The following is a 15,423-nucleotide window of genomic DNA, read 5'->3' on the forward strand; positions in this document are numbered from 1 at the left end:
ACATCCGAGCCTAGATCATTAAATCTGAAGCCAAATTGTTTTTGAATGCAATGCGCAGTAATGGAGGGTTTCTTTTAAATATATTTGTTATATAACATAAAAATGCCAAAAGGTTTAGCCAAAAGATAAGAAGATTTAGATTGAGCAGTGCTTATGCAAACCACTGGTTCATGCAAAGGAAACGCCATTTCCCCACTGTTCCCATCTGCGGAAAAGTAAATAGGCTCAGTGAATAGTAAAAGAATACCCTTTTCATCGGACACTCCACAGAGACAGAGGAGCCGTATGAAATCATATATAAAAGTAGGAGCACAATAAGTGTAAGTGAATGATTGCAATTTCCTTCCCCACCACTCAGCCCAGCCCTGCCACTTACTGGTACACAATTACTCACTTTAGGGAAGGTAGTGGAAGAAATTTTGCTCAAGTAACTATGAAAACAGGAGCGAGAGGGACTCAACTCCCTCTCAACCACAGATCCTGAAGACAACAAAACAAAAGCAAAACTGCAGCGAGGCTGTGCTCTGAACTCCTGGGAACAAGCTGCCTCAGAATAAGCAAAAGCTTCTCCAAGCAAACAACTGCCCAAAAATAGTTCCTTTCTTTATCTCTTTTTGCAAACAGGCTTGTTTGTAGCATCAAAATGATTATTACAGCACGAGATTATATGAGACTTGTACTAATGATATGTTTAAATAGTTTCCAGTAAACCCAAAATTAGTTTACTGCTAACAAACTAAGAGCTTCCACCTGGCCTTGCCAACGCCCACACACACACACACGCGCGCGTGCGCACATGCACAATTAGGCCACTGCTGATCAACTGATGCACGATTCCAAGATTATTACCGTCACAACATGCACACAACACTAGCAACCCTTAAACGTTGTTTACTGCTGGAAAAATTGCTGCTTTGTGTGTTTAATAGACATCTTGGAAGCTGGAAAGTTTTGCTGTGTTCAAAGATAATTAAAGGACCACACTCCCCCCGAAACGGGATGACTTCTATAATTGTGGACTATGTTGTGTGGACAGAAAGCATTGAGGAGAGGACATGACTGGTCACTTTGTCATTATTAGCTCCTTTCAGTGATGATGATGATTAATTCAGTAGGATGCTGGCAGCCCTCCACTATACTTTGCTTCATTTGTTTATTTTAACTCTCATGACCTCTCTTCCTCCTGCTTTTGTGGGTTTTTTTGGGTTTTTTTAGGTTCTCCTCTGGCCTTGCTTGGACGTACTATTTATCTCTTTGTTCATCTGGTCTTAGCCCTAATGCGGCAGGATTGAAGGCAGAGTGCACATTACAGTGCTCGCTGTAAGCTTGGCAAGTGTTGCACAGTAGCAGATAGCACCTCCGTGTAGCAGTTATTTAGAGGCTTAGCCATGTTATCAGCACATATGTTGTCTGAAAAATCATTAATGTGTAGAGTTCTTTTGTAGTTTAAGTGGTCACACCTGGTAAGTTCAGGTCCAGACTCGCAGGTAATGAAGAACGTCCGCTTGGCTATTAGGGGCAAGGCTCTCTGCTAATCACATAAGCCCTGAAGGCCAGATGTCACTCCTTGGATTACCAATTCCTGTGTCTGGACTTTACGCTAAAAATAATTTGAATGATGCATTGCGTCACAGAGCAGTGTCAACAGTGTGTGACTGAGAGCCTGAGAGGATAATCACAGGCACAGACTGATGAGCACAGAGATGGATGGACGGGCACACAGCCAGCCTGTTTCTCGTATGGAAAATTCCAACATTACATATCTGCCAGCGTGATTATGGATAGTTCAAGGTTTTACAAGGCCAGATTGGGCTTGCTGCTCTTGCATTCGTATCACACGAATTCTTCCTGAACCGTGATCTTAGTCACTCATTGACTCCCTGTCAGTTTGAACCCTGTGGTCAAAGAGTTCAGTTAACATTGTCGACACAGTGCAATGAACTGAAGGCCAAGCCTGTTTGTCTAAATTGGGGAAGGGCTCTGAAAAATAGCCAACAAAAATCTTTAGAAATGTACAGGAAACTCTTGAAATTCAGCTTTGTCTGTCGAGATATTCGGCACAGCTAAAGCTAAAAGTAACAACAGTTTAAGAGCCTTGTGCAGAAAACAGATAAGTAATTAAATGAACTAAACATAAAAGGTCAAATGGCTGGAATGTTATCTCATGACAACATACGCAGGAAACAATGTGACCAATTATACTTCATTTCCAAGGCAGCACCAGTCCTCATGAATCAGTCTTCACCTTGAATGAAGTTTAAAAGTATTTATGATTCAGAATCTGAACAGCCTCTGTCAAAAGACTTTCCCTTCAAATGGTCCTCTTGAACTTTAGCTAAATTTGTGAACTCTGTGCCAAGCAAAGAACAGCAAAGGTCCATTGTTGTACATTTACAATGCTGGAATGCCTTCAGTAGCCAAGGCTGTCCATTTAACATACCTAAAGGAACTCTGTGTGTCCCGCACACTGCAATTAAGCATACCACAGAGGCATTTTCCCTTGTTTAGAGGCAGCATGTTGAAATGGTAATAGTCAATGTTTTCAGAGAGATTACTTCTCTGTCAGGGGTTTGTTAATCTTCTTTTTGGGAGTATCAGGGTCGTTCTGCATGCCATGTGAGGGTGAGAGATGGACTGAAAGGGAGGGGAGAAGAATAGAGCGTGGAGAGCTGGGGCCATGAGTGGCCCTCACATTCTAGCCTGTGACCTGCTTCTGTTTGCTGCCTTTTATTAAACCTGTCATTTATACTCTTTTGACAACTTGGCAGAGTTAAACACCAACAAACCAACCAAATAGTCTTTTGTAATTACGAACAGTCTTATAAAACTCGATTACTGCTCAGCTCACCCATGGTTATTCTCAAATATCTATGCTTTTATAGAAATCCTCATTTAAAATGGCTTAATGTAATGTAAATGTAATCTTTTTGCAGTTTGCAGGAAAAACGAATGAAAAATAATTCTAAGAAATTTAAATATTTATCATTCACTAGAGTTCCTGTTCCCTGCTCTCTCTGTACCCAAAGGACCGAGCAGAGCGAGACACAGTACCAGGACACCAACAATCACCTGGGAGACAGAAACAGGAGTCAGGTCTGTCTGGTTGATGTCTCCTGGCCTGGTTATATTTGGACTACTTCCTGAGGCCTAATGGCTACTGACACCAAAAGAGACACTCTGGTGACCCTGTTGCTTTACTGGACATCTCTTTGTCTGCGGACTGGAGGGTGTTGGGTGGTAGGCCAAGTCGCTGTCTAATGAAGTGACTTCTGCCCGTCTAGACAAAGCATTATCTCATTCTTAGCTGCGTGTTTGCATGATTGTGCTCCTCCTCATACCATTTTTTAGATAGAAGACAAAATAAAACATTCAGTGTTATTCTGGTGCCCAGAAGAGCTGCTCTTGTCAAAGACTCTATACTGTGTCTATACTATTTACAAAAATGGACCTGTCCAACAAATTGAAAAACCTGCTGTAGCTCCAGTGACTTTGTGGCCAAATGCAACAGTGAACACGCCACTGAAGAGGAAAATCGTGTCCATGCAGAGGTTTTTAGCCTGTGTTCCTGCCTCCTGCCTGAGTTCTGTCCTCTGTGGGAGAGCTGGAGCTTGACTCTGCATGGTCTCTCTCCCTTTCTGTTTTTCCCCCCCCCCCTCTCTCTCTCTCTCTCTCTCTCTCTCTCTCGAGGCCACTATTGACCATCCTGTCTGCTTTTTTAGCTCTCTCATCTCTGCTTATTTATAGAATAATGCATCAGAAAAGCTTGTGGGGAGTTGCTGTCATGCAGGCTGCTGCTCCATCAGGCTTTGCACTCTTTCTGGCTACAATATTTGACCAGTTGGAAGCGCCTCATCACGTCTTTTCACTCTCTTACAGACACACAAAAGAGTACAATCTAGCATATGGGCAGACCGAAAGGCAAATATGAATACTGTTTCACAGATAAACACAGCACTTTTTAAACTGAAAATCAACAACATGCCAGCTGTAAATGTGACACTCCCTCAACTCTCCCCTTCCTGGAAGCAAACAGCCAAAGATACAACATGTTGTGTTAGCTGCGAGATAACATGTTCACTCAGCGCTTGTTAAAATGCACATGCGTAGATACATAAACATGAACACACACATGTGTCCACACGTGAGTGCGTGCAGGAGCACAGATACAAAGGAGTGCATATGGCTCCACATATTTCAAAGCAACTGATGAAAAACAACAATCTGAATTTATTACCTTTCTTAGCGCCTACCTAAGCTACGACACTTTGAGTATTCGAAGTTCAAATGTTAACACTTTTGTTGTAAAAGTCAAAAACCTACTACCCCAGGACAACTGTGGGCAGATAAGGAAGCAGTTATCCATGTTGTAAATGTGGTCATAAAACGGCTGGTGCGAGAAAAAACATTTATACTGCTAGGTCAGCCTAACCAGCTGCTGAACAGGGTGGAGGAGAGGAAGAGGAGATGAGGAGGAGAAGCACGAGTGGGAGGAAGAGGAGGGTGACAGAGTGGGTTTGCTTGAGCTTATTAATCGAATCACGAATGTGTGCACTAAACTTCCTTCGCACCAAAAGAAAGAAAGAAAGAGTTTGGTGCAGGGAGGGGAGCTAAAAATTTACCCAACCGTGAACCAATGGCACCTGTTAACACAAGGCTTGACTACACTGCCAGTGACATCCACTGTATGCCTCAAGCTGTGCTGCTTTGACTACAGCTCCAACACAGCGCAGGCAGGGCCACGCAGAGCCGAGCGCACGATAAGCAGCCGCTCTCCACAATGCTTATCATTTAAACACAGTAAGAAACAACCCGCTAAACCGTACTTCCTCTTATGTCATTAGGCTTCACAATGACACAATGTAATATAATGAGATCAACATACGAGAACTACAGGCCAAACCAGTAACCAAACATAGCAAACAATGGGGGAGGACATACAGATGAGTGTAATGTGGGAGAAAGCACTGTACAATGGCAAATTGATTTGAGAGCAGCCAGAGCACTATGGATTATTTTCTGCAAACTGCTCTGGTATCCAGGAGCTCTTTGTTGTGAAAGTGAATGGCGGCCTTTTTGCCGGTCTTGCAGCGCACCTCAACCTGCCCTTTTAAAAGGTTGCCACTTAATTTAAGCAGACAGAAGATATGTAAACGCACAATGTAGTTAAATGATGGTGCGACGCACATGTCCGTATGCAAAAATGCTCAAAGCCAGGTTCCTGTTGAGTGCAAATCAACATTTTAGTCATTATTCAAAGTAATGCTCGTAGCACAAAAGACTAAAGCAACAATTCACAGATGCAAATCTCGATTTCATTTCTAAAGCCTCGAATTATAATAACAGATTTCTTCTTTTTTAATTGTTTCAATGCGCTTGACGCAAGATATATTTTGAGCAGGAATTCTTATAAGTTCATCTGAGCCATAACCATAACAACCAAAGTGTTTACTCTTTTTTATATTGTACAGTAAATACTATTTGCTGTTGGTAAAACAAAGGAACTAAGAGTAAAATAGAAAGATATTTTTGAAACGATGGTCCTCCCTGCCCTGTCCCATGGAACAGGCTACCGCACACTGGTTTCGTATATGTTTAGGACATTTGTGTAACTTTACGATTAACTGGTCGCTCTGTGGATTTCTGCTAAAGGCATCTTAGCTAAGCAGCAACAAGTGTCATGAAAACACCACCCCAAAATACACTTGCACACACACTCAGGGGAATTAATTTGTTGCACACATTGAAAACCCAGCGGTGAACCCCACTAAAGGAGGAACCAGTTGAACCTGAACATGCACCTGGGGACCAATCAGGCAAAGGCAGAGCCATCACTTCCCGTATTTCCAAAACACAGCTGTATTCAAACTTGCAAACGGATGGCTTAAAAAAGAAATCTGGATATCTGACACCTTATTTCTCATCGAGTAAAAGGAAAATAAAGAAGAGCCACTTTGTCTCATAACGATAAGTGATGATGGTGGCGCGTGAATCCCACTTTTTACTGGTTCAAATACAGTAGACACAGGAAGAAACGGGCAATTTCGTCTATCACAAATCAGTGCTCTTTATAACCCCTACATGTAGATGGATCCTGTTCCTGGTATTACCTTCCTATCACAGAGAGGCTGGAGATGGTGCACATGCTTCCCCCGGCAACGAGATTGCGTGATATTTCAGGGGTGTGTGTGAATCTGGTGCTCAGGGCCTATTAAGGCTACAGATCAGACTAATTTTGGCTACATACCTTTAAGATGCCTCAACATGTACTTGTGCCTCATACAGCAGGTGACTCATCAATATGCATGCTTAATAAAGTGTTTTAATCTCTTAATCTCTCTTCATCTTCTTTTCAAAACATTATTCCTGGTGTCGTTTCTCTTATTCTGTCTGTCAGTTCTTTGACAAAGTGAGGCCCAGCGCTCGATATATTCAAACAGCTTTTAAAAGATTATAGCGCACACGCAGACATGTGCTCTCATACCAATTTAGCAAGGCATATGTGTCCTTAATCCAACTGACAGTGTGTCGTAAACATGGCTGGTTGAGTCCTTCTGGCCACAGAGCTGAGGTAATAAATATCGCTAGCCAAGTCAGCCCACTGCGTCTGATTCAGTGTGAAAATCATGGCTTTAGCTGGTTATATTTACAGTGTCCTCAGAGTCTCAAATAGCAGCCAAACCCAGACAGGAAATGACTATTCTGACCATCAGTTTAACAACGTGCATAGGAAACACATATTTGAATTGGCGTGCATAAATGGTGACACCTTCAAAAGGAAAATCAGAGTTCTGTTTTGCTATTACAACAAACTCTGTTAAATAAAGCACGTGGCATTCGGCGCTGCAACAGTTTGCCAGACTGGGTCTGATCTGTGCATCTATGTGAGATTTCTAAACTCAGTTTTGTGTAGCTGAGAAGAATTTTAACAGATGGAAAAGAGAGGTTGTGGGAAGTTAGTAAATAATGATTAATCAAAGTGTAAGATGCTTCACAATGAGAAAGAAGTGCCTGGTGTTTTCATCCAGACTGTTAAAAGAAGTGGAGGAAGTTCATGCCATTGAGATGGACAACACTTGTTTACATCTTTCAATTTAAATGTCCGTGAATGGCAAACTCACACTCTGTCTATGTTTCACTGGGGCTTAATGAGGTAGAAATAACTGGCCTGGACTGGACGGTTGTGGAGCAGGGGGGGAAATAGAGCAGGTCCTCATAGCTAAAGGTCAACTTTTGGCCTTTTTTCTGGGCCAGCTTCTCTAAAAATGCTGGAATAGCGCAAACAAGTTGGTGTGTGTATTAGCAGCTGCTGTGCTCTGTCAGGGGAGCTGTGGAGGCAGACGCCTCACTGGACTACACTGATCTCAGATGTAGGATGCAGATTAAATGAGACAAAGGGTAAAATCTGTGACCCCCACCGACACCTCCTCCTAACTCCCTCACTCAGAAACCACCCACGCAAAGTAACCACCACCATCTCTGTCTCCACCACACCCATCCCGATCTCTCAGCCTCAGCTCCATTACCTCCCTCCTCACAATGCTCCCATACTTCTCCAGTCTACGTCACCCCCCATTTCAATGCCTTTTCCTTTCTCCATCTCTGTCTCTCAGACTGAATGCAGAGGTCAGTTCAAAGGGCTGCCAGGCAGAGCTGCTGGCTGGCCCTAATGTGCCTGAGGCTTTGAAGTGAGGAGTGAATCTAAAAGGTGTGTACCCTCTTTTATATACTGAGCGATACAAACATGCACTGTGATTCCTGAACTCAGTTTATTCGTGTTTACCATGAACCAGTGTTAAAGCTTTTAATAAGCCTTGCGTAAATGCGAAACATAGAAGCTTTATTTGCAGAGCTTCTTCAGCCTTGCAGTCTATGCTACTGCTGTACGTGTTCTGATATAAATATGATGGTTAAAAATATACTTTTTATAGATGTCAGAGAATCAAATAAAACCAAAATTAAAGAAAAAACATTACTTTAAGTTTTTATAAAGATCAGAAATATTACGATTTTTCAATAAAAAGCCTCCGGCTGCCATTAAATAACTTTAATCATTCACTTATGCTGCGTCTCAATGTTACTGAGCCTCTTCCGGCGCACAGGTACAGCAAAAATGGAGGCATATTTCTTACAGTTGGGACACTTAGCTATTTGTCGTGCCAGCTGCAGTGTTATTAGAGGAGCCGCTGGAATGTCTAATTGAATCAATGACTTTTTAACGTCTCTCGCTCTCCACATTATCCCTTAAAAGCTCATAAAGACTTGATCTCCAGCCTTTAGCAACAACAAAGACGTCATTTCCCTACATATGTGAATATTAAATAGATTTCATCACTGAAAGATTTCTATCAACACATGTCATCATTTTACCTCCTGCTTCTTTTGATGTTTGATCCTTCTTAGTTTACTATTTATTGAAAAGGATTTTCCACAGGGAACACAGCTATCCTGAGAGAATCCCAATCTGAACAAAACTGAGAAAGAAAACTTGAAAGGAAGTGGTGCCTATCTATAACAATGGCCACCTTATTTTCATTTCCGGTTCTGGATAATATGAGGATGTGTCATCGTAGCTTTCGTAGTAACTGAATAATGACAAACATGCAGCAAGTATAGAAACAGAAAAATATGATAAGATTATAGTGACTGAGTAAGTGCTGAACGACTATATATAAGGATGAACATGGGAGCAAAAGATGAAAAGGCTAAAGCTGCTCATTTCCATGCCTGTTGACTCTTTTGACTACTCCAGTTCTTGTCTGTTGCTGTCTCCTTTCTCTGCTCTGTGCCTTTTGCCTCCTGGCTCTGGACAGAAATGGGCTCAAGCACTCGTCTGAGCTTTGAAGTCCTTTGGTTATCAGCCAAGCGTAGCGCTGTACCTGCAGCCATCTGTGAAGGGGCCGCCAGCAGCCGCCCATCGCTCCACTTCCCTTCCATGACTGAGAGGGGCCAGAGCCAGGAGTGGTGATGGGGCTGGCAGCGGCACTAAGTCCATGTTGGCTGACCGCACATGGAAGAGCCTATAGCTATGTCAAAGAATACAGGTGCGTATACTCGAGTGCCCCAATCTTACTATTTAATTCGGTACTTCTGTGCTCGTTTTAATATCTGTCTGTAAACAGTCCCCTCTCTCCCCTAGCCTCATCCGCCCACCGTGCCTCTTTCCCTCGGAAGAGGAGAAAAATGTAGAGGTTATGAAAGGCTTGATTAAAAACTGCAAACCATTTTTCACTCTGCGCTTCACATAATATGAAGAGACGGTTAGGATCTTTTGTTTAAATGAAGTGGCTGTGAGTGCGGTAGCTGTCCTCCCCATCCAGCTGTAGCTCCGTACATCATCTGTTGCCCTTACAACACATGCTTTGTAGAACTTTTTTGTTTCATCATGTGTGCATGTGCACTCTGGGTCAAGATGAATGGCCAGATGAGCTCGTGGTAAATACTGCCAGCACTGGCAGCTCTCTTCCAGAGAGTACAATGTCAGTTATACATGTGCGGGTGGGGTTGGGGTGTGTGCGCGTGTGTGGGGGGGGCATTATCACAAACAATACGATTACGACCTGCGACAGTGTGCACCAAAAACAAGGTGGTGGTTGGGTTCTGGGGGTTACTGATGGGATAATCAAATAATACAAACCAGGAGAGACTGAGCAAGGCGGGAGGCAGCGGGGGAGTCTGGGTGGGGGTTAGGGTTAGGAAGAACAAAAAAGCTACAGTAGCCAGACCTCTTCTCCAAAGCAGCCTCCAATTACACACATACAACGGGGCTTCCAATCTGGCCATCAGGCTGTTGCTGAAGTGTCACATGGGTACCATGTGTGCTGGCCAATGGCCTCTCGGCTTATCAACAAACAGAGCGGGATGGAAGGACAGATAAGAGATAGACGTGGGGGTGGGGCGGGGAAGCGCAGGGTGGGAACTGGAGGGGGTCGTGTGCGGATGATGAGAGATTGCAAAGTGAGCATGCAATGAAATAAATAAAGTGCAGATCATTCTTATGCCGCACTGTGCAATATTTTTCACATACTGAAAAAGTATTAGACATGCTCAGCGTTTAAAGTGTTTTTCATGCTGTAAGAATCTCTTTGTAGTTACTATTTAATAGGCCCAAGTTAACAAAATGGCTTATTCACTCTGTGCTGTGTTGAGAAGTAGTCAAATGTTAACCTTTGTTTGAACTGTAGCTTTCATAGACGATTAAAGCAATAGATGCGTTACCAGTGCAGAGACAAGACTCCCAGCATCACGCCTTTTAACAGACAGTGATATATCACGGTAGTAAGAGAAGCTATTAAAAATGTTCTTAGATGCTGATCCTAAATTATAAGGAAACCTCTCTTAAAGCTACAAAATGTATCCACTGAGTAAAACCAGAAAACACCAATCTGTTTCCCGCCATATCTTCACGGTAGATTTTCAAAATTATTAATGCAAATAGACTTAATATTCCATGTAAAAGTCCAGCTCAGAGATGCTCGTTGACTCAGTCTCTTTTCCGACGCAGCCTGGAGCCGTTACAGTTTTAGTCAGAACCAGAGGCAGATGTTTCAAACAAGCTGACACCGTACACAATGTGAAACAAAAGTGGGGGGGGAGTGCTTTCGCACATGCATGAAAACCAACAGGGAAATGCCTTGTGCAAGCACTCGGAAGGGTTAAGGCTCCATCGCAACCCATCTCCCTCTTCGTCTTTGAAAAAAACTAACTAATGTCAGCAACTGATGTGGTCTCCAAGTACAAGGACCTCGGCTGATTCTGGGGTTTGAACTATATGACAGAGGCACTAAAGCAGCACTGGCTGATGAGAAAATGAGAAATGCAAAGTTCTCTTGCATCGTAGTCACATTTCTTTCTTGCAAAAGAAAAGAAGTGGAAGAATGATGTGCTAGAGTCTTGGAGGCACTTCTACTCCAGAGAAATTTGCTGAAAACAGTATATGAAAACTTGAGCCTGTTGAAATAGCCTGCTCATATTGAAGGCTTGCTCTCCTGTGTCAGGCTGGCCTCTACTAACCTGTCATTTCAGCTTTGCCTCAACCACCGCTCCCCCCCAACCCTACCACACACCCATCTGTTCCCAAAACTCTCAGAGCACACCTGTGAACTATTTCAGAACATCAGAGAGCTCACATAGCCCCCGTCTTCATATAAAACTCACATTCTGCCTCCCTCCAAAGCCTCTGCTTCTTCTTCTAAATGCTTTAACAAATCAATAGCGCAAAGAATCCCCAAACCCTGGATTTCACTTTCTTTTCAGATAGGAAGCTCTGAATAATGCAGAGAGCAATACTTGTGGAGACAGCTTATCCATTTTCATAAACCTTTCTGAACAAACCCCCTCTCAAACAAGTCATGAGGTGAGGACTCAGGTCAACAAAAAGATCAAAATGGCCACTGAATAAAAGCGGGGAAAAGAGAGGTAAACATTCACAATGCTACCTACGAGGATCTGCAGTTCTGAAACTTTTTTCATGCGTGCTGTTTAAAGCCATTACTTATTAACTGTTTAGCTATCCTCCATCTCCAAGCTTGACTCTTTGTTCACTATGGACACTGAACAGCTAAACACACCACCCTGCTTGTCATAACAATCAGGAAGCGAGACTCTCCATCAGTTCCCCCGACTCTACCGTGGGGTGTGGCCCAGCAAGTGGCCGCAAAGGGCCCCATAGGGTTTTTCCTGCAATTCTAATCCAAGTTTAAAAAGCTGCAACCTTGGAGTCTGAGCCTGGGTTGTGGTCTGTGAGGAAGATATCAATCAAGCAGCTCCAAACAAGCGTGAGGGGGAAAGGGAGCCAGGCAGGCAGGGCTGAGGACAGTTTCTGAGAAACTCTTGCTCTCTCTGTCCTGTCTCTTTTCTCTGTCCTCAGTGGAGTAAGTTCCCCTCTTCAAGGGCAGGGTGCATTCCCCATACCAGGAAACCACAAGGTAATTCAAAGTCGCATTAACACATAATGGCTGCGCAGATGGATAAAACATTAATCTGCCTGTGATGCTGCAGCGCCTGTCACCACCGCCATCATCATCATCGGCTTCTGAGTCATACTCTGTCCATTTTTCCAGGCGGGAATGAATGAATCCACTCTGGAATAGTACTGCTTGACCTGTAAGCGGCAGATCTGCAAATGAAGTTGTTTTCCTGCCTGGTCCCCAGTTCTGCAGCTGTCTAATCCTCTTGCAGTTCTGCCCTACAAAAGGGTGATGGGTGATTGTGCAGGGACTCACAGACAGATAGAGACATATGCACATGCATGCATGAGCACACAGCAACACCCATATCTAGCCAGGCAGGCATGTTTGGCAGTGTCTGAATATTGGCTTTTCCACAGCTAGAGGCTGCTGGACCTGCTCAGCTCATCAGACATCCATCAAGGTGTCAGTTTGGGTTTTGAGACCAGGCTCCCAGGACGATCACACCGCTACCTTTTCTGGCAGCAGGTCTGCACGATGGCCTTCTATCTGGGCCAAGAAGGACTGAAGATAAACATTGAAAAAATATAGGCAAGAGAAAAACAACACAAATTGACACTAGCACAATGCCCACTGTCAGTCCTGAAAATCTCAGCCTTCTTTAAACAAATGCTTTCTCATAAGTGATTATGAATACGAGATCAGCAAACAAAAGCAAATGGGCTTTTCCTCAGTGTGCTTGACTTTAAACAATCAAAGGAAGTAGTCAATCACGTAGATTTAAGTTATTAGCTGCTCTGCAGACAAGCGGGAGTCATTAACATAATAGCCGATTTTCTTCTATGTGAAGCCCCCCCCCCACACCTATTTTCCACCGGAGACTTTGGTCATTTTCATGACTTCTCATAACACCCCTCCCCAACTCCGGGGAGGACAGGCAAGGTAATTAATTCCCCTTGCTGCCTCTTTCTCTTCTCTTCTCCTTCCCTCGGTGGTGAAGGGAAAAGCCAGGGAATGTAATTTACACTAATTACCTTTTGCATAGGAGTCTCATTTCAACTTTCCTTTTCATGTTGAAGCGCCAGAGTCTCAGGCTATGCCTCTAAGCTTCAACACCCCTAATGAAAAATCACTACAATATTGCTATAGGGACATAACAGCACACAGACAAGAGTTTGCAGGCACCTTATTGCGCTTCATGATGCTGTATATCCCCAAATGAGCCATCGTGTAACTCAAATATCCCTATTAAGACTCAGTTTTGCTCATGATAGTTCTCTAACGGCACTTTAAAGTGTGTTAAAAGTGTTACTTTGAACAGTTCTCTCTCTCAAAGTGAAAATCAGGGGTTCCGTTTAATGCCAGCAGAGGGACTATAGAGTGGACAAGAAGATAAGCAAACATGAGGCTGCTACAAACTAAATATGAGAAACACCAAGGCTCACCGTTTGCTTCTGCCACTATTCAGTTTGTATAAGGATCTCATCAGTATGTATAGCTTACATCGTTGTTTTCCCCTTTACTGCTCAGGGTTTTCTGTCCTTTTGTATATTAGATGAGCATCGCTACAGTTGCCTACTTCTGATTGATATGTAACTACTAATGAATTAAGTAAAAAAATGTATATATACAACATCAAATTGCACGTAATTTAATTTTTCCGTTACCACTGCTTTGTCACTCCATTTAACCTCTAGGTATTATTTGTACAGTAGTTGAACCATTCACAGACCCAGATTTTGCATGCGCGGATTATAATGGACCGCTTGCATTGTTTTACATTTAAAGGCTTGCTAGTCCACCTTGCAACGACATTGCAGTCAACAATCACTGCGTTTGTGTGTGAATTGTTCTCTTGGAATAATAACAAAAATGCACGGCAGCAAATAATGTAAGGGTACGGGGTAGTATTCTCTCAATTGGATTAGTCACAGCCAAATGCTGCAGCGATAGCTAATATGCTGTATTTAAGGCTGCATATCGTTTCCGGAACATAAATACGTATGTGAATCAATACCCCGAGGTTGACGAAGCGTTAAAAGTCAGATAGCCTAGTTTTTAAACTGATGTGGGGAGATGGGAGATAGAAGAATGAATGCAGGCGAAACTGGGACCGATCGGGCTCCGACCTTCTATCATTCCCTCTCCCTCTTCAAGCAACGCTAAAGAAATTTCTACCAGGAACAAACACGAGCACAAATAAACGTCCAAGTGTACGGAGAGTGGTAAATGTACCGTGGCCTAAACATATACTTATCTTTGACCTTATTCTGGAGGTTTGCAACCTCATCAGCGCGATTTTAACGGACACAGCTCAGACTGGCACCCCGATCTGACTGAGCCTTCACTAAAGCGCTAAGGCAAAAAAGCTGCCGGCGATCTGACAGTCGGCTCGTGTAAGGTTTAGAAAATCTAATATTAATACAGGTTGCATGATTTTGGCAAAATGAGAGAGCTTGCAACGCATCTTTCCCCCTACGTATGAGCCGCAATTCAGTTGTACCACGATTGATACAGTACACAGCAGCACTGGAGGGGAAAACAGCACGTTTTCCAAACCACCTTACCTTCGTATACAGGGGCCATCGGTGCAAGGATTTCTGTTATTCATGGCAAAAAATAAAGCGATATTTCTGTTCAAAACTCAATAAAAATCTGCCATCTTGAAATGTTGATGAGAGGGTCGACGCGGTCTCCTGCATTACTGGTCCAGTTCATTAGTGAGGAAAATACTCATAATTCATATCCAGGCGTTTTCAAAGCTAGGGTCCGATGCGAGGCGAGCGACAGACGACAGGCTGTGCAATTCAAATCCCACCCGCGGTGTGTTTCTGTGGGCTCAAATGATGAGCCACGATGACAGGTTTACTTCAGCTATTGTGCGACATGTCTGTGGAGTGAGGAGTCTCTGCAAAAGTTGCAGTGGTCAGAGCGCAGCGAGTTTGGTGTGCAGCGAGAGAGTCGAATGACGATCGAATCGATGAGGCAGACCGTGAATGTGTGTGTGTGTCTCTCTCCCCTCCCTCTCTCTTTCTGTCTGTCCATAGCAAAAAAAACACAAAAAAAACTTTGGGTATAATAACACTACTACTACTGATAATAAAATAGTCTTTATATTTTGTGTAATGATTAAAATAAGCTGTCAGATTCAGGGCGCTAGGCGCTTTTAAAAAAAGGAAATTAAGAGGTAACACCATTGTACTCATATAACTACTATAACTTATTATACATGTATACATATGTGAAAGAAATGGTTCAAAGAACTATAAGATTAAATGTGTTAATATTAAGGAATGTGGTTAAAGTAGATTTGGACTTCTCATTAATCTACAGCAAGTAATGAGAGAAAATAGTGATGGACTAAAGTCTGAAAGAGAAATTATCATGTCAAGAAAAGCACTGCTTGTAGTTTTTTATATTTTTAGTTTAATTTTTAAAGCCTACACTGAGATTTTTTAACGGTGTCATGTCAAGAAGAGAAGAACTAACCACTGTGCACATTTTCTAGTAGGTATAA

General features: G+C 43.0%; 1 protein-coding gene across 3 annotated transcripts in view; it reads right to left on the minus strand.

Annotated features, from left to right (window-relative positions):
- hipk2 (homeodomain interacting protein kinase 2) overlaps positions 1-14,871 on the minus strand; it is a 65,798-nt gene extending 50,927 nt beyond the window's left edge. For 2 of the 3 annotated variants that reach the window (XM_005930343.2, XM_005930341.2), the window contains exon 1: positions 14,474-14,870. In XM_005930343.2, coding sequence (XP_005930405.1) covers positions 14,474-14,492 — 19 coding nt within the window. In that variant the 5' untranslated portion in view covers positions 14,493-14,870. Of the gene's footprint in view, positions 1-14,473 lie in introns of all 3 variants that reach the window. The other variant, XM_005930342.2, reaches the window with a different exon arrangement.
- Positions 14,872-15,423: the final 552 nt, after the last annotated feature.

The sequence above is a fragment of the Haplochromis burtoni genome, unplaced genomic scaffold, assembly GCF_018398535.1.
Source record: "Haplochromis burtoni strain Fernald_Lab_line unplaced genomic scaffold, NCSU_Asbu1 Contig_127, whole genome shotgun sequence".
Classification (NCBI taxonomy): Eukaryota; Metazoa; Chordata; class Actinopteri; order Cichliformes; family Cichlidae; genus Haplochromis; species Haplochromis burtoni.